At 38.6% G+C, this 18,279-nt stretch overlaps 2 protein-coding genes and 1 long non-coding RNA gene across 3 annotated transcripts; all 3 read left to right on the top strand.

Moving 5' to 3' along the window:
- Window positions 1-4,682: 4,682 nt before the first annotated feature.
- Window positions 4,683-5,276, top strand: LOC137730845 (uncharacterized). Its single transcript, XR_011068224.1, has 3 exons — window positions 4,683-4,940; window positions 5,037-5,135; window positions 5,222-5,276. It is a non-coding gene; the product is annotated as an uncharacterized lncRNA (long non-coding RNA).
- A 260-nt stretch (window positions 5,277-5,536) lies between these two features.
- On the top strand, window positions 5,537-12,721 carry LOC137731249 (protein PHYTOCHROME-DEPENDENT LATE-FLOWERING-like). The gene is made up of 6 exons (XM_068470349.1): window positions 5,537-6,438; window positions 6,535-6,764; window positions 6,878-7,032; window positions 11,793-11,831; window positions 11,916-12,645; window positions 12,690-12,721. The coding sequence occupies exons 1-6, from the start codon at window positions 5,537-5,539 to the stop codon at window positions 12,719-12,721; spliced, it is 2,088 nt and encodes a 695-aa protein (XP_068326450.1).
- A 1,779-nt stretch (window positions 12,722-14,500) lies between these two features.
- Window positions 14,501-17,955, top strand: LOC137731887 (2-oxoglutarate and iron-dependent oxygenase domain-containing protein CP2-like). The gene is made up of 9 exons (XM_068471134.1): window positions 14,501-14,918; window positions 15,302-15,349; window positions 15,571-15,747; window positions 15,822-15,972; window positions 16,067-16,153; window positions 16,515-16,639; window positions 16,877-16,995; window positions 17,502-17,613; window positions 17,704-17,955. Exons 1-9 carry the CDS (start codon window positions 14,628-14,630, stop codon window positions 17,734-17,736), a joined length of 1,143 nt encoding a protein of 380 aa, XP_068327235.1. The 5' UTR covers window positions 14,501-14,627; the 3' UTR covers window positions 17,737-17,955.
- Window positions 17,956-18,279: the final 324 nt, after the last annotated feature.

The raw sequence follows: 18,279 nt of genomic DNA on the forward strand, positions 1-18,279 counted from the left end.
TGACAGCTTTGCCAATGCGGCTCGTTTTAGGTTGGTGGAGGAAAAATAAAAAATAAAACTATGATTATGTAGGAAATTGTGATCATTTCATTTTTCAAATAACACTTTAGTGAAGCGGCATAAATTAATTATCTTTATGTATATTGATGTGAGTTTAATTGTTATTGATTTTTTTTTTAATAATGATATATCGCTATACATAAAAGAATTATAAGCTACACTTAATGAAAATTTTGCTTTTTTTTTTTAACAAACGATAATCCACATTAATGGAAAAGGAATGGATCAAGTCTCACATACAATGAAATAGCACCAATATGGTTCAAATTCGTCTTTGTCGAGAATCGAACTTAAGATTTCTCATTTACAAGTGAAGAATAATACTACTAGACCATAGTACTAACTAACCTCATTTTTTTCTTTATTTGTTATAAAAAATGTAAAATAATATTTTTAGAGTGAGAATTACATCTTCAAATTTAATTAGGAAAAAAAAAACAAAAGAGAAAGAAATGAAAAGGAAACCGAGTCACCGACCTCCCACGGGACATGACGAAAGAGTCAGACACTTGCTTTGTATGACAAGTTTGACATAGGCCAAAGGAGGCTTTATTATTTTTTCCAAAAAAAAAAAAAGGAGGCTTTATTTTATGTTTGGTAAAGGTCAAGGAGAATTTCCTTTTTCTGAAAATGGTGAATTAAGTACTAACGGATAATTTCCGTTTTATAAGAAAAAAGGAAGATAATATTTACTTCTATATGATGTCTTCATTTGGTGAGCTATATTCTTAGCCTAGCCCATAAAATATTAAAAATTTCCTATTTGTCTTTGAAGCCCACGGCCCACCCATTTTTAATTTGAACGCTGAGTCAAACGTTAAATACAACACGTGTTAATAAATAATAAACAAATGATTGTCAACTCCTAATGATATTTAGAGTTTTACTTGTTACTTTGATTTCTATTTCACATGCGGTTATCTTTGTAACTGTGAAGAATTTTTTTAATTTGCTAAAAACACAGGTTTGAACATTAATTGTTATAATACAATTAGTTGAATTTTTTTTTTAAGTTTTTAACCAATTACATTTTGACACTTGTCTTCATAGCCACATTACTAGCACACTAAAAAATCTTCCATACCCGTGGGATGCCTTAGTAAGCAGTTGAACCGGTTTTTTTTTTTTTTTTTTTTTTTCGTTGGCCGTTCGTGTCTAGCAGCTATAATACTGGTTTTTGTTTGCCTACATTAACATTGCTAGGTAATTTTCTATTTGTTCGTTGGATCGTATAATGCAGCAAAATAATTTGGATACAATATCGCATTATTGACTATTTTTAGTAAACAATTAAACAAATATTTTTTTTTTCGTTCGTGTCTTGGTGCTATAATACTGATATTTATTTGGCTGCATTATACGTTACTCGGTGCTTTTTTGTTTAGACATGCTCTTCTATTTACACGTGGGAACGTATAATGCAGTCAAAATAATTTTCTATATTAGATCACATTACTAACTATTTTTAGTGAACAGTTGAACAATCTTGTTTTTTGTTTTCATTCGTGTCTTGCAACTATGATACTGGTTTTTGTTTGGCTACACTATATGTTGTCAGGTGTTTTTCTGTTTACTGGTATTTGTTTTTTTCGTTCTTTGTAACGGTTTATCATTATTCGAGATTAACTAAGCTGGAAGTTGAACAGATGAATCACGAACAAACAAATAAATGTTACATTACAATGATGTATATCTTTTAGTATGAATTTTCTTGTATGCTTTGATGTATAAAATACACCACAATCTTCCATTGTTGAGTCCTTGGCCGCATTAGCTTTGTGTTTATTTAGCACATGTCATAAACTAAAGCATAGTAAAAATTTCGCTTTGTGTAACATTCAACCCTATTCAAAATAGGTTTGTTTTTTTTTTTATAATCTAAAATGGTTTTTGAGATTAGTATAACTCATCACTTTGGTTTATGATAGTGAAAATCGATTGAAGTAGTCCTTGAGTTTGTCCGTATATTATTTTGGTCATTTTGGAAAAAATCTGTCAATATCTTTATTAAGTTGTCATGTAAATGACCATGTGATTACCATTTTAAGAATATTTTTGTCAAACCAACCATTCCGCTTAATGAGCACGTTGACAAATTCTTCACGAATTGATCAAAATGATTGACAGTGAACAAACTCAGATACCACTTATATTAATTTTCATTGTTAGGGACCAAAATGAGAAATTATGTCAATCTTATAAAGCCCTTAAGCTAAAAAGCCTTCAAGAAAATGCTTCAAAACTCCACTTGTTTTGATGTTGATGTGTCATGTATAAGGATTAGAACCCATAAAGAACGACGCAGCCCAACTACCCCACAACATTCCCCAGGTGAGTGATTTATCACATTGGAGATGCAAATAAGACCAGATCCATTTCCCACCAAATCACCTACATGATCAACACATTTCACTCATGCAACCATAAAGTGCCAAAATGGCCGTTGCCTTAACACAGAAGTCCCAGAAAAATTCCAAAAAGTGAATTGAATTCAAGAGCCCCACATCCACCGATGCAATATAAAGATAAAACAAAATTGTATAACGCCATCACAGCATAAGCTGTAAATTTATCAAGTTTCCATGTAATACTATATTGGATTTGGAGCTGTATATATACTACGTGTTTCTGTTCATGGCTAAGTTATCAACCTACAAATCGTGACCCTCCGAGAACCAGAGCGAAACGGGCAGTTTCCGATACAACTAGGGCACATTCCCGCCGTCCCTCTCAAACCCATTTCATCGTTTTCTGTGTAACCAAAAGGTGGTGGAGGAAATTCTGAGTGAAGTGAGGGAGACATGGGTGTGTCGTTCCAGGTTGCAAAGACGGGTACGAGGTACAGACCGAAGCTGCTTCCGACTGAGGAGAAAGACAGCAGTGAAAACGACTCGGGTTCTGACCCTCAGCAGCGAGAGAACGAGGTCCTGTAGATGTTATGAGTTCGAGTTTTTCACCAGCCAACCTTTTATCCAACCTGTTTCATAGTATTATTTTGATTGATCTGTTGTTGTTCCTTGTATTGTTGTTTTATTGTCTCAGTTGGATTTTGGGGTTTCTGGTTTCTATGACATTTCTGTGGTTTTGCTTGATGGGTTTCTTTTCGGGTGGAGCTATCTATATACTTATTTTTACCTCTCACACATTCTCGTTAATTTCTGTCGTTTGATCTTCTTCAATTTATTCGATCCGATGGTTAAAAATTGAGAAGGATGTGAAAGGTAAAAACGAGTGTTTGAATAGCACCACCTGTTTTTTTTTCCCTGTAATTGTGATTTGTTGTTTGCATGGTTGAAGGTTGTTGGAGAGTGAACTTTCACTTGTTTATGTGTTTTTGATTTTCCCCCATCTTTCGATTTTTTTTTATTTTATCGAAAGATTGCCCTTTTTTATACAAGCGATGTTGAGAAAGGAGAATCAAACTCGGGAGTTTGGATGCAAAATTTCGCCTTTAATTGTTGTCTTTTGTTATATAAAATGGACGTTTTAAAAAAATAATTTAGTTAACAAGTTGGATGTTTAGTTGAAACACATTTTCAAGTGCCTGTAAGGGTTTTAAATTATTAAATCTTCCAATGGTTTTGTGAAGGTTAATTGTACTGGGATGGGAGCTAAGGTTGCTGCTGCTGCTGATCCTTCAAGTGTATTAGTCAATCCTCAAAACCACTCAGTTTCAGAGGGTAACGCACCACTTTGATCTTGTAAGCTTATGATCTGCTGAGAATTTTTTTTGTTGAGAGTCGATTTTTCGTGCAGACTTTGAGGTATCCTTTTCACTGAAGTTGTTTGAGAATGGATTTAACGTGGGAAAAGCTAACGAGGTCAGAAATCATGACGATAGATTCTTACAGATGTTGCTTGCATTTGTTAAACTGTAGTGTCATTTGTAATCTTTCCACCGGCCATTAACGCACACCTTAATGCTTTTGTAGCTGCTCAATGGCGTACCAGAGCACTTGCATCCATACGGTAGAGCATCAGAGAAATTTTTTACGGTAAGTCTGTGATTCATTATTTGCGCGGTGTGATTCACCGGAATGTCTTGGCAGTGACTTTAAGTTTTTGTTAGATGAGTCTTGCTATCTTGTTGTTGTACTTAGATCTTAACGGGTCATAGCCAGTGGCTTTTCACGACAACACTCATGGTCATTGCTTCTACTTATGCTGCTTGTGCTGCATTTTATGCTTGTTAATTGTTTGAGTTCCTAATACCCGGTTAAAATTTTAAGATAGGAAGGTCAGTTTCCATACGCATTTTATCGCCAGATAAACAGCTTACCTCTTTTCCTAAAAGCCGCAAACATCACAAATTTTTAGGGGAATATTGGATAGAGCTATTGAAAAAAAAGTTCCTACATATTGGGGTTTGTTTAGTTGTTATTGAACATCAAATGCTGGAATGAACGGTCATGGAACTTTGATATCTTCTTTTCTTTTATTTTTAGATAAAATCTTCGAATATTGTTCAACCTTAAAGTGATTCGTTAATATTTTAAAGCAAGCTGCAGGTTCTTAACCTTAAAGCGATTGGTTTTCTATATTTGTCGTGTTTATCAGGCGATTGAGAGTGGTTGGTTACCTGGAGATGTTTTTGATGCCTTACCCTGCAAATATGTCAATGGAGCCATCCTTTGTGAGGTGATGTCTTTGTTTTAGTGTTTATTTGGTCATTGGCATTAGATATGGTAGTTTTGTCTTCTTGAAAGATGTTTCCTTCGCAGATTCAAGATTACCGCAGTTGTTTGATCCAAGAAAGAGTGACCGTTCCTACAAATAAAGTTCCAAGTGTTCACAAGGTTCTCTTGCATATGCGCACGGAAAATGTTGTCAAAGACATCTTGTCAATCTCCAATAATTATTGGACCTACAGAGACTTTTTGGTTGGTAGACTTTCTTAGTGAGCATCTGTATGCTCCTTGGCTTTCCACTCAAGCTTATTGCCTCGTTCTCATGTTCATTTCCTTGTTCTTGTTCAGGAAGTTGAGTCCCAAATTGTCAAGGCTCTGCAACCTGCTCTTCATCTAAATCCACAGCCATTGCAGGACATATACTCTGGAGAATCCTTAAGAAAGAAGGTACTGGAAGTGATAGAATTCGTGTAATGCGTGCCAAAGTTCCAAATGCGTGAAGCATATTACCTAACTCTTACATTTTGTAGCAGATCGATCTTGGAATTGTGTGGAGCTGGAAAAGGCGAAAGCTGAGTGATGCATCAGACACTGACATAGGTTTCAACAACTGTCATCGTGTAGCTGACATTACTGTTAATTGTGCTACTCAGAGTTGCAGCTCTCTAGCTGGTTTATCGTATCAAGAAAGAGGCATTACATTTTCGGAGCACAATGTTGTACGAGAGAACTCATTATCCAAAAGAAAACAACCTTCTTCAAGAGAATTGGGGAGCTCACTTTCCAATCTGTTGACATCACAACCTAGATCTAAAGGTGCATATAATTGTAGCCAGGCTTCTTTACCGATGGTTGCAGCATCTGATTTTGCCACTTTACCCAAACCAAGTCTTAACTACTCAAATAATGGTTTGGGTATGCCTGGTTCATCGGCTCTAGATAAGAGAGTCAGATGTGAAACACAAGCAGTTCAAGCACCAATGCTAAAGAAACCCAAGCTAGAGCCTGTGGACTTCTCTTATCAGCAGCTTACTGGAAGCCAAGCTGAAACCAGTCTTCTACCTTATCTACAGTGGAAGAAAAATTTGTTGCATCAACCCAGTGAGGGTGGAAAAGTTGTACATGAAAGAATCCAGGAGAAAGTGCGTCCCTCGGTGATAATAAATAATGGTCAGACAAGAGGTTTTCAAGGAATCTCAGAGCTGCAGGCTGCTTTCGACACTTCTAATGTTAAGTTAGAGCCTGAAAAAGATAGTTTCCCCAGTTCAAATTTTAGGAAGACCAAAAATGAGCACCGTGTGATGGACAGGATACCTGTTCAGTCTTATCTCCAGCAATCACAAAAGCAACAATCATCATCTCAATTAAGGGATAATGTAACTACTAATATGAGGATACACAGGGGTCAACCTGTTGACGAAAATACAAATATGAGGATGCACAGAAGTGTCTCTCAATTGAGGACGGATTCAGATATATTTCAGGTTGCGGCTCCTGAGAATTGTGCGTCTGCAAGTTCTCCAAACATAACCTTTCTGCCATCAGAGGTAGTTGTTCCTCCAAAGCAGAAAACAAATCCTCGTCCTAAACGCTCCAGAAAAAAGACTGATGATTCTAGTGCTGGCATGGGCAATACCAATGCTGCTGATGCAAACCATGTTTCCATGAATCTTGCTTCATCTCGGTCATCAAGACCTAAAGTTGGATCTTTCCCTGAGAGCTTTTTGAAGATTCAAGCAGTGACTGTGAGGTAATATCATAGTTAAAGTCATGCCAGTTATACTGCAAATAGTTCTGTTTCTGCAGTCTTGCTTGTTATGATGTGTAATGCCTTGTAATGCATCAGGTATGGACTACATAACAGGGAGTACAAATTGGACCCATTTTTGCGAAGGAAACCCTGTTCTTCCGTAACTCCATTGGTTTCTTACCAACTCTTATCTTCAGGAGATAACAGAAAGTGGGAGAATACTTCCACAGATAAAGTTTCTCTCAAAGAATGCTTTCTGGACTGTGGTATCGGTATTTATGAAACTCGGACATTGACTTTTCTATGTCAATCTCACATCCATCAAGGTAAAGAACTGATTATGTTTGTCTTCTATGCATGTCATATATATACATGTATGTAATTTTCAACCCTTATCGCTTCCTTTCTTCTCATTTTGAGTAATTCTATGCAATCCCAGGAAATGAGACTCCCATCGTTGATAGAGAGGCTCAGGTCAGACTGATCATATCGGAGAAGCTTAATGAGGGAATGATGAAAGCAAGTGTTGTTTATGGAACCGAAAAAGAGATGTTTTCAATTGATTATCCTCTTCTACCAGCTTCTACTAGCACTGTGAGTTTCCATTTGTGATTATTCAGAGTCTCCTCTGTTGATTATTGGCTCAAACAAGTAGTCTAAAACCAACAAATGTTGTTGGCTACTTTTGTGGTCAAAATTGATGGTTGGTATGCTACATGTGGGAAATAAAATGGATGCTCTTATGCCTAATTTGTGGTCAAAGAATGGATGCAATTATGCCTAATTCTTTTGACTTGATGAGAGGCCTTTGGCCTATAAAAGGAGGTGTAGGCATAACTCAAACAACACCAAGGAGAAAGGAAGAGAGAAAAATAGCAAGAAGCCATTTGGCATAGAGAAGAATTTTCTCAAATTGTCTTGCTTTGTATTTTTGGTTTTCTCTTCCTATTGTAAGTGTGTGAGCTTGGGGTTATTCGGGTCTTTGGGAAATTGAGTGATAAACACTATTGTATGTTCTCATTGATTATAGTGGAATACTCCGTCGTCTCCAAACTGGATGTAGGCATTGCCGAACCAGTATAAATCTTGGTGTTCTTGTTGGTATTGTTCCATTTATCTTTTGTCAGTTATTGTGGTTTATTTTTCACTCACACTTAGTTGACGCTTCCGCACAACAAGTGGTATCAGAGCCTAGTGTTTCGACTAGGCGTTCTCGTGGGAGTGAAAAATTTGTTGGCGCTACAGTCCCGTGAATAGTGCCAAGTAGATGGCTGGAGATAAAGATGAATCTGTGAAGGGGAAGGAGTCGGCATCGTCTTCGTCGGCGTCTACATCCAATAGACATCAAATTGCTACTACAAGGTTAGAGGTTGATAAATTCAATGGCTCTAATAATTTTGGTATGTGGCAATGTGAAGTTATGGATGTGTTGTATCAACAAGAGTTGGATATGGTTCTGGAAGATAAACCAGAAGATATTGATGACAAGCAGTGGACACGAATTAATCTTCATGCTTGTGCTGCTATTCGATCATTCCTTGATAAGGAGTTGAAATACCCGTATATGAAGGAAACTTCTGCTAAGGAGTTATGGACAAAATTGGAGGAGAAGTATATGACCAAGAGCGCAGAAAATCGGCTCTTCTTGAAGAAGCGACTCTTCCGATTTCAGTATAGTCCAGGTATTTCTATGCATGAACACCTCAATGATTATAATAAAATACTTGCTGATTTAGCAAACCTTGATGTGAAAATTCCTGACGAGGACAAGGCACTATGTTTGTTAAATTCATTGCCTGATGATTATGATCATTTGACAACTACTTTGTTGTATGGAAAATCCGAGGTGAAACTTGATGAGGTGTCTGCGGCATTGGTGAATCATGAGTGTCGAAAGAAGGAACTGAAGACTCACAATTCACAAACCGAGGCACTTGTTGCAAGGGGTCGAACAGTGGAAAGAAAATATGTGAAGCGGGGACAATCTCGTTCAAAGTCACGAGGGAAGTTTCCTGCTAAAGATGAATGTGCCTTTTGCCGCCAAAAGGGTCATTGGAAGAGAGACTGCCCCAAATTGAAGAACAAAGAGAAGGAGAAAGCGGGTTCTGAAGCAAATATTGCAAAATCTGGAGATGATGATTTCGAGTTTGTTTTGGCTAGTTCATCTGCTGATGGTCACTCCAAGGAGTGGATTTTGGATTCAGGTTGCACCTATCATATATGTCCCATTCGAGAATGGTTTTCTAGCTTCGAGGAGCTGGATGGTGGAGTTGTTTTGATGGGTAATGATAATGCCTGCAAAACACAAGGGATAGGCAAAATCTGTTTGAAGATGCATGATGGAACAGTCAGAGAATTAAGTGATGTTCGGTATGTACCGGATATGAAGAAAAATCTTATCTCACTGGGTGCATTGGAATCCAAGGGTCTCAAGATCACCATGAAGGGTGGAGTTCTTAAAGCTGTGTACGGGGCACTGGTGGTGATGAAAGGTACAAGACGAAATAACTTGTATTTCTTGAAGGGGAGTACAGTTATTGGTGAAGCAGCTGTCACCGAAGCTGCTGACGCAGATAGCAAAGACACCACGAGGTTATGGCATATGCGTCTTGGGCATGCTGGTGAAAAAGCGTTGCAAGGATTGGTGAAGCAAGGCTTATTGAAAGGTGCAAAGGCATGCAAATTGGAATTCTGTGAGCATTGTGTGTTGGGTAAGCAAACTAGAGTAAAATTTGGCACTGCTATTCACCACACTAAAGGCATTCTTGATTATGTTCACACTGATGTTTGGGGACCTTCCAAGAATGCATCTTGGGGAGGTAGCCATTATTTTGTCTCCTTTGTTGATGACTTCTCTAGAAGAATATGGGTGTACACCATGAAGCGTAAAGATGAAGTCTTGAAGATATTCCTGAAGTGGAAAAAGATGATTGAAACGCAAAGCGGTCGAAAGATCAAGACTCTCAGATCAGACAATGGGGGTGAATATAAGTCTGATCCTTTCTTGAAAGTTTGTCAAGATGAGGGTATTGTGAGGCACTTCACGGTTAGGGAGACACCGCAACAGAATGGGGTGGCGGAGCGCATGAACCGTACTTTGCTTGAGAAAGTTCGGTGTATGTTGTCTAATGCTGGATTAGGCAAGGCGTTTTGGGCTGAGGCAATTACTTATGCAAGCCATCTCATTAATCGATTGCCAGCTGTTGCGAATGAGGGCAAAACGCCCATGGAGGTATGGTCTGGTAAACCTTGTACTGATTACAAGTTCTTACACATATTTGGTTGTCCTGCTTACTATCATGTCAGAGAAAGCAAGTTGGATCCAAGAGCAAAGAAAGCTCTATTTATGGGCTTTAGCACTGGCGTGAAGGGATACCGACTCTGGTGTCCAGATGAGAAGAAATTTGTTGTAAGCAGAGATGTGACCTTTGATGAGGCTGCTATGGTTAATCAGAACAAGCATGAAGGTGAAACTGAAACAACCGAGACCATGAGTAGCTCAAAGCAGGTGGAGTTACTGAAGACTCCAGTTGTTCCAGTAAGGTCTGATGTTACAGACACTAGTCCTACAGTTAATCATGATGATGAGGACGAGGATGATGAAGAGGAGGCACCTACCCAAGAGCCTCCACAGCAACAAGACTATATTGCAACCAGAAGATCGAGAAGGGAGATTCGAAAGCCTGCTCGATTTACTGATATTGTGGCATATGCACTTCCCGTTATTGAAGATGATATTCCATTCACCTACAAAGAAGCTATCATGAGTTCAGAGTACGAGTTGTGGAAGAAATCTATGGATGAGGAGATGAAATCTCTTCATAAAAATAAGACTTGGAAGCTGGTTCAGTTACCAAAGGGGAAGAAAGAAATTGGTTGTAAATGGGTGTATGCCAAAAAGATGGAATCTTTGGGAAAAGACAATGTAAGATTCAAAGCCAGATTGGTAGCTAAAGGCTATGCTCAGAAAGAAGGCATTGACTACAATGAGGTATTTTCTCCTGTAGTAAAACATTCTTCTATTCGTATTCTGTTGGCTTTGGTTGTGCAGTTTGATCTTGAGTTGGCCCAACTTGATGTCAAGACTGCGTTCTTACATGGTGATTTGGAGGAAGAGATTTATATGTCTCAGCCAGAAGGTTTTAAGGTTGCTGGAAAGGAAAATTGGGTTTGCAAATTGGAAAAATCATTGTATGGCTTGAAGCAGTCTCCAAGACAATGGTACAAGCGATTTGATCGATTTACGATCGGGCTTTCGTTGCTCAAGTTTAAGCACTGCTTAGACTTGATTGGCATTTGCAAAATTTGTTGATTGCCCCATGGGGGAGTGGGAGACGACTATTGGGAGATCTACTTAGAGGGTTTGTGCCAAGGTGGAGATTGTTGATTATTGGCTCAAACAAGTAGTCTAAAACCAACAAATGTTGTTGGCTACTTTTGTGGTCAAAATTGATGGTTGGTATGCTACATGTGGGAAATAAAATGGATGCTCTTATGCCTAATTTGTGGTCAAAGAATGGATGCAATTATGCCTAATTCTTTTGACTTGATGAGAGGCCTTTGGCCTATAAAAGGAGGTGTAGGCATAACTCAAACAACACCAAGGAGAAAGGAAGAGAGAAAAATAGCAAGAAGCCATTTGGCATAGAGAAGAATTTTCTCAAATTGTCTTGCTTTGTATTTTTGGTTTTCTCTTCCTATTGTAAGTGTGTGAGCTTGGGGTTATTCGGGTCTTTGGGAAATTGAGTGATAAACACTATTGTATGTTCTCATTGATTATAGTGGAATACTCCGTCGTCTCCAAACTGGATGTAGGCATTGCCGAACCAGTATAAATCTTGGTGTTCTTGTTGGTATTGTTCCATTTATCTTTTGTCAGTTATTGTGGTTTATTTTTCACTCACACTTAGTTGACGCTTCCGCACAACATCCTCTTCTGATATATGATTGAGACGTTCCTTTTGGAATGCAATAAATCTCGATTATTAATCCCCTGACATCTGTTTTGAGTTTGTTACCCTGTGGTCTATTTTACATTGCAAAGCTCACGATTTACAGATATTTCCTTGATATTTCAAGTAACTAATGAGCACTTATATCTTTTGTCAACTACTTCCGAATTGCGGTGTCCCATGTTTTTATTTGCGCGGTCCCATATTTCCTTATTCCAATTTTCTTTTTCGAACCAACAGTAGGTCTATTTTGTGATTATAATTTTACGAGATTAAAATCTATCCAGCCTCCGTTAGCAAACTGTATATAATAAGAAACAGAAGCCAATTTACATCTTAGAATCGCGTTGCTGTGTTGATTTGATGAAGAAAGCATCTGATTTTATATGTTGTTCTTGGCAGCATTCTGCATACCTCTTGGCTACTCAGTTCGCCACACTGGTAAGTATTTTCATGGATTAGGTTTGTTTCTCAGAACATAAAATAATACTTCGGTAATTACTCTTTCGTCATTCTTTTGGACAGATGAAGCGTGAAGGGTACTTCCTATCTAGTTATCAAGTAGAGCCGATTTCTCCCAAGGCTGATGGGGGCTTCAGCAGTCAGTGGCATAGTGCTAGTATTAGTGCCACTCCATCAGCTCGACCAATCGTCCTACCTTCCTCAACTCTGACCCCAAGGTTATCACCTTCAGGACTTAGTCCCATATCCATGCAACGCCTTTCACAGAACATTTTCTCTGGAGGTCAATTTCTCCCACCTGAAATCATACAGTTAGCTGCACAACTCCCGGGCACTTGTATACCCAAGCAAGCTCTCAGCATTGCTACACAAGAAAATTGCATGATGCCGCAAGTCCGGCAGATTCTGAATAATTGTGCCTATTCAATGTATCAGACGCTGCAAATACAACAACAACAACGAAATCAATTCATGCAGGGGGGATCAGGAGGTGGAGGAGTAACTCCAAGTGGTTTAGGTATGATTGAACGGGGTGGAGTCCAGGGACTTGGAAATTCTCGTCTTGGTTTGTTGGGTAATGGCATGGGCTTGAGGTCCTCTACTCCTACGGAATTGGGAGGACGGATGCCTTGGGTTGGCAATGTAGGTCAGTTTAACAATCTTGGCAGTGAAATATCTGGTTTAAATGACAGCAAGCTGCCTCTTGGCCCGGTTTCTGATCATCTGAGGGCCGCAGAAGGCCAAGGGAAAGCCTTGAGGACTGGGGTTTCGGTGGACATATCAAATTTTCCAGGCGTGACTAGTAAATTAAGCAACCAGCAGCTGCTACAATTGCAGATGCATCCACTGGAAATGAGATCACCGTTTGAACAGCAGATACAACCGGAAATTAGATCACTGGTTGAGCAGAAGATACTGCCACAGATGCATCCACCGGAAGTGGAATCATCAGTCCAGCAGCAGATACAACCGCAGATGTATCAAGCGGAAATGAGATCACCAGTTGGGCAGCAGCTACAACCGCAGATGTATCAACCAGGACTGGGATCACCAGTTGAGCTGCAGATGCAACCGCAGATGCATCAACAGGAATTGGGATCACCAGTCCAACAGCGGATGCAACCGGTAATGAGATCACCAGTCCAGCTGCTACAACAGAATACGGAGCAGCAGCAGGAAATGACATCATTGCTCCAGCATTCAGTGCAGCAGCCATCGTAGTCCAGCATGCAGGTTCACCTCATTGTCAAGTTACCCGTCATCAACAATGTGACCAAAGCCAACAACTTATCCCAGAGCCAGCAGCGCAACAGGCGAATGGAACGCGGCTTATGGAATCCAGGAGATGAGCTTGCAGACTTATGGCTATGTGGGGAAGTAACAAAACTTGAGCTCAATGAGTGTTGTTTTTCTAGTCCCTTGGTCTTTTCGTTTTTGGTGAACAGTAGTCAAGAGGTAAGATTTAGTGGGAAAAACCAGGGTTTTTGGGTGTACATTCTTACATAAGCAGGGCTTACCAAGGTAGGGAGGGGAAGGGTATACACATCCATTTTGTCTTTTTGAAAGAAAATGTAAGGGAAAACAATGACCCTCATGTTTCTTCAATGTTTTTCTTCTACCTATTTGTTTCATGTGGGAGAATGGTGTGCCAAGTATATGTTGCCAAAACAAGATCAACAGTCCACTTACGTGGTTGGAGCAGTGTGCTTCTCTTAATGCATTCAAGTTCGATTTTTTTTTTTTTTTTTTTTTTGTGATTTAGATTAATTTAATATAGTATTTCTCGTATTAAAAAAAATCAAAACTCAATGGTTCATTTTTTTTAATACAAATGATACCTTAATTCATACTAATTAAATTATACAAAAGAGAGATTCAAATTTTGAGTGCATATTAAGACACTTTTTTTTTAGCTAAGGCTGCTATCCCTTGTCTAAATAATTAGAAAGTAAGTCAAGATTGCATCGGATTCAAATAGGATTGTAATGATAGCCGATTCAATTACAATATATTCGTGTAGAAAGTTGTTCGAATCTTATTAACTACATCAGATTCGGTTCATTCGGATAAGATTGTAATTACCATTTTCAAAAACAAAAGTGCGGAATGAATTGTTGAAAAAATGCATCGAATTTGAATAGGATTGTAATGATATCCGGTTCAATTACAACGGATTCGTTTAGAAAGTTGTTCGTATCCTATTAACTACACAAGATTCGGTTCATTCAGATAAGATTGTAATTGCCATTTTCAAAAATAAAAGTACGGAATGAATTGTTGTTGAAAAAAATGCATCAGATTCGAGTAGGATTGTAATGATAACCGGTTTAATTACAACGGATTCGTATTAAAAATTGTTTGTAACCTATTAATTACATCAGATTCGGATAAAATTGCAATTACAATCTAAACCAAAAAAAAAAAAATGCTCAATGAATTGTTGTGGAAAAAAAAAGGTAGGAAAAAGAAGTAAATGCACTACTTGAAAATTTGTGGATAAGTTTCCAACACTCCACGTCAGAGTGTCCCCACAACTAAAATAAAAACCACCCCACGTCATCACGGTGGACCCTACGTCCAGATCCCGCTCGCGCGTCCACTGTCAAGTGTTTAACCAACCAACCAACCACGCCACAGGGAACCCAAGCCCTAACCTGCAGCTCAAACTTCTTCTTCTTCATTTTTCATTTCTTCAAAACCCTAACAAAATTCCACCAATTCAGTCACTATATCTCTCTGAAAATCCCCAATCTCTCTCACGAAGAGTCGAAGACTATGGCTACGGACGGCGCGGCGGACCGACGGAGGCCACCGCCGCAAACGCTGAGAACAGGCAACAACGGAAACTGCGTGATGAGCTTGTCGAACAGGCTGAGACTGATGCCGAACAAGGATCACAAGGCGGAGAGCTACGAGGACCTGGAGCAGTTGGAGTTCAGTCCCTTGCTCTTCAGCTCGCTGGAGCGCTACTTGCCTCCCACCATGCTCAATGCCTCACGTGACCTCAAGCTCCAGTACATGAGGGACATTCTCCACCGGTACTCACCCGAGAGCGAACGCACTCGTGTAAGATATGATAACTCTCTCCCTCAAGTTTGGTGCATGCATGAAACTGAAAATGAATTTGAATATTGGAAGTTTCGGAATTTCTTGTTATGTGAATTTGAATATTTGGATGAATGTGTGAAATGAGTTTGCTTCAGTTGCGATTGGGGTAGAATGTGTAATTTCTTTGAATTCTCCAGAAATGATTGATGTGGATATATTCCTGTGTTAAATTTTGATTGTTGATGCGGATTTAGTTTATGTGCCTAGTCAAGGGAGATAAGCTTGAGTAGAAATAACATATAGTCAGAACAGGCAGGGGCAATGTGCTTTGGTTAATTAGTCAATCCGGCGTCACTGCATTCCTGAGTGGCTCATATGTTTTTTTCTGTTTGAATAAACAGGTTCAACGACATCGAGAATACAGGCAGAAGATCATCACACACTATCAGGTGCATTTAACGGCTAATATGCGGTTAACATTTCGAAACTTGCTGTAATATGTAAACAACACATTTATGGATCATGGTCGAATGTTGCAGTCATTAAAGTTAAGCCCCTTCTTTTGGTACTCCTGGAATTGGGGGCTTGAGTTCTGCATTAGACATTTAGTCATGATGGCTTGTCAACAAACTTAAGTATTTCCTTCTTAATCGGTCCTTCCTCTTTGCAGCCTCTAAAAAGGGAGTTGTACACTCTGCAAGCTGAAAAGTTCTTTGTCCCCTCATTTCTCAGAGCAATCAGTGAGAACACAGAGGATAGCTTTAGAAGTATACTGTCTGAACCCTCTCCTGGAGTTTATACATTTGAAATGCTTCAGCCGGATTTCTGTGAATTGTTAGTAACTGAGGTATCATTTTGAATAAAAGTTAATTTTCCTTTATGTTACCTTTTCTATTTTCTTATCAAATTCTGATTGCTTAGGTGGAAAATTTTCAAGGGTGGGTCAATGAGACAAATTTCAGAATCATGCGACCAAATACAATGAATAGATACGGTTGTGTTCTTGATGACTTTGGCCTGGAAACCATGCTTGACAAGTTGATGGAGGACTTTATATGTCCTATTTCCAAAGGTATTTCATCTCTAGTATTGTGAAATTGTAATTAGAAAAAGTTCTTATATGTGAAAGATTAGAAATAAGGTTATACTTTTTTTTGTTGATGCAGTTTTCTTCCCGGAAGTTGGTGGATCCACACTGGATACTCATCACGGTTTTGTTGTTGAATATGGAATTGATAGGGATGTAGAGCTTGGTAGGTGCTCATCCATCTAAAGGTTTTAGATCTAGTTTTTCGAAAGAAACATTTGTACTTAAGCCTTTATCTCTCTGCCATTTCCACTCTTTATATTTTCTTAGTTGAGGGAGATATGCTGTAGACTGCAGAGAAATACTGAGCCTTTAGTATCTGACGGGACGATAATGTACTCTATTGCATTTTTGAGTTATTTCTACTGATTATATTGTTGGTTTAGCTGATTTGGCATTATTTCTCCTTATGTTTTCGTAATTGTGTCCAATTGTTCAATACTGTATGTGTGTCTTCATCTTAAACCCCTGTGCTAGATTTATAGCTTGTTAAGCTTTTATGAATCCGCAACAGCTTTATATTGCAGGTTTTCATGTGGATGATTCAGAAGTCACCTTGAATGTTTGCTTGGGAAAGCAATTTTCAGGTGGAGATTTGTTCTTTCGAGGTGTTCGATGTGATAAACATGTTAATTCAGAGACACAATCTGAGGTATGCTATTCTTTATGATCAATTTTTGGTACAATTTTTTTATGTAGGGTCATATTTTTCATCTTTTAGTAATACAAAGACTTTCGGGTATCATATTGGATATCATTTCTAATATATGATAAATAGTAAGTAGCATGTTTGTTTTTTTTCTTATGTTTTGTTAGTTGTAATAAATCTTTTATTTTCATACATTTTACCATATATGTATTGAACTTTTTCTTGGAATTCTATTTATAGGAAATCTTTGATTATCCTCATGTCCCGGGACATGCCATTCTTCATCGTGGTCGCCATCGACATGGTGCTAGAGCCACGACATCAGGGCGTCGAGTCAACTTACTATTATGGTGCAGAAGGTACCGTTCTCCACATTTAATCCCCCCCTAAAAGAATTTCAAGAAACCTTACCCAAGGATTTCAAGGATATTACAATCTCCCTAACTTTCTGGTTACTGCACAATCTCCCTAACTGGTCTTGAAGTAGAGTTCAGTGAAATGTTGGAATATCCGGTTTCACACAGTTGGTTTCTCCTAAACGCTATGTCCTCTATTGTTTTCTCAATTGATTGTGCACATTGCAAAACACACTGAATGGCCTTGTAAACATACATTACCAAAACGTGTCATCTAAGAAATTAATAGAATTTATTTAAGGCTAAGTAACCTTTGGATCTTGGGCTCGTTAGGTTCTAGGATTTTTTTCCTGTGTGCCGGTGAATTTACTTACGAACAGTTTTGCAGAAGCTTTTCGAGGTATGCTTACAGTAAAACTGTCAAACATAGGGTTCTACTGCAAGGATTATCTCAATTATGCATTCTTGTTTACCAAATTACTTACTTTGTATCCCCAATCTTCTTGTAGTTCGGTCTTTAGGGAGCTGAAGAAATATCAGAAAGATTTTTCCAACTGGTGTGGAGAGTGCAAACGTGAGAAGAAAGAAAGGCAGCGCCAATCAATTGCCGCAACCAAACTGGTATGGAATATTTGATGAGACAGAAAAATATTCAGCGTGTTTCCATGTTTGGCATTCATTAACTTCTGACCTCTGATTTTCTTCTCACAGGAAATACTTAAGAGAGATGGACAAACTGCTTGAGCTGTTTATTTCTTTTATGTTTTTACTTCCGATTCTTCTTGATCTGTTCATCTTGCAACTTTTGCTCATGAAGTTGTAAAATCTCATCCTTATCAGCACATAGACGTTTTTCGTGTCTATTTTCAAATTCGTATTCCATCCATTAATACAGACTACAGTCGGGCTATATGTTAGTAATATGAAAGGCCGGTGGCGGTGTGGTTTCACTGTGTGTTTCAACGCTTTAGCATGCCCAGTTCGACAAGTAACTGTGTTGTGTTGTGCCCTTTTTATGTAGTCACACACGACTGTACTTGACATTGCGCGATTGGCTTGGATAACCCCACAATGGCAATATGGCATTTCTGCTGTAAGTTTCTCTCCCACCATCCACATACAAATCTCATGAAATTCAAAGTATAGAAAGCCCACTCTGGTATCATGAAAGAAGATGTTACTCAACACCATCTTTAGTTTAACTCGTTCTACACGTTTGATCAAAATATTCAAGTCAAACATGCTTTCTCTGTTTGTCTACTCAGTAGGTCTGTCTCCACAACACTA

This window comes from Pyrus communis, chromosome 4 (genome assembly GCF_963583255.1).
Source record: "Pyrus communis chromosome 4, drPyrComm1.1, whole genome shotgun sequence".
Lineage (NCBI taxonomy): Eukaryota > Viridiplantae > Streptophyta > Magnoliopsida > Rosales > Rosaceae > Pyrus > Pyrus communis.

Excerpts from the sequence above, each read along its gene's own strand:
- LOC137731249 (XM_068470349.1), top strand. The coding sequence starts at position 5,537 with ATGGTTGCAGCATCTGATTTTGCCACTTTACCCAAACCAAGTCTTAAC. Across the intron at positions 6,439-6,534 it reads ATTCAAGCAGTGACTGTGAG|GTATGGACTACATAACAGGG; the intron begins GTAATATCATAG and ends GTAATGCATCAG. Across the intron at positions 12,646-12,689 it reads GGACATATCAAATTTTCCAG|ATGCATCCACTGGAAATGAG; the intron begins GCGTGACTAGTA and ends CTACAATTGCAG.
- LOC137731887 (XM_068471134.1), top strand. The coding sequence starts at position 14,628 with ATGGCTACGGACGGCGCGGCGGACCGACGGAGGCCACCGCCGCAAACG. Across the intron at positions 15,350-15,570 it reads AGATCATCACACACTATCAG|CCTCTAAAAAGGGAGTTGTA; the intron begins GTGCATTTAACG and ends TCCTCTTTGCAG. Across the intron at positions 15,748-15,821 it reads GTGAATTGTTAGTAACTGAG|GTGGAAAATTTTCAAGGGTG; the intron begins GTATCATTTTGA and ends CTGATTGCTTAG.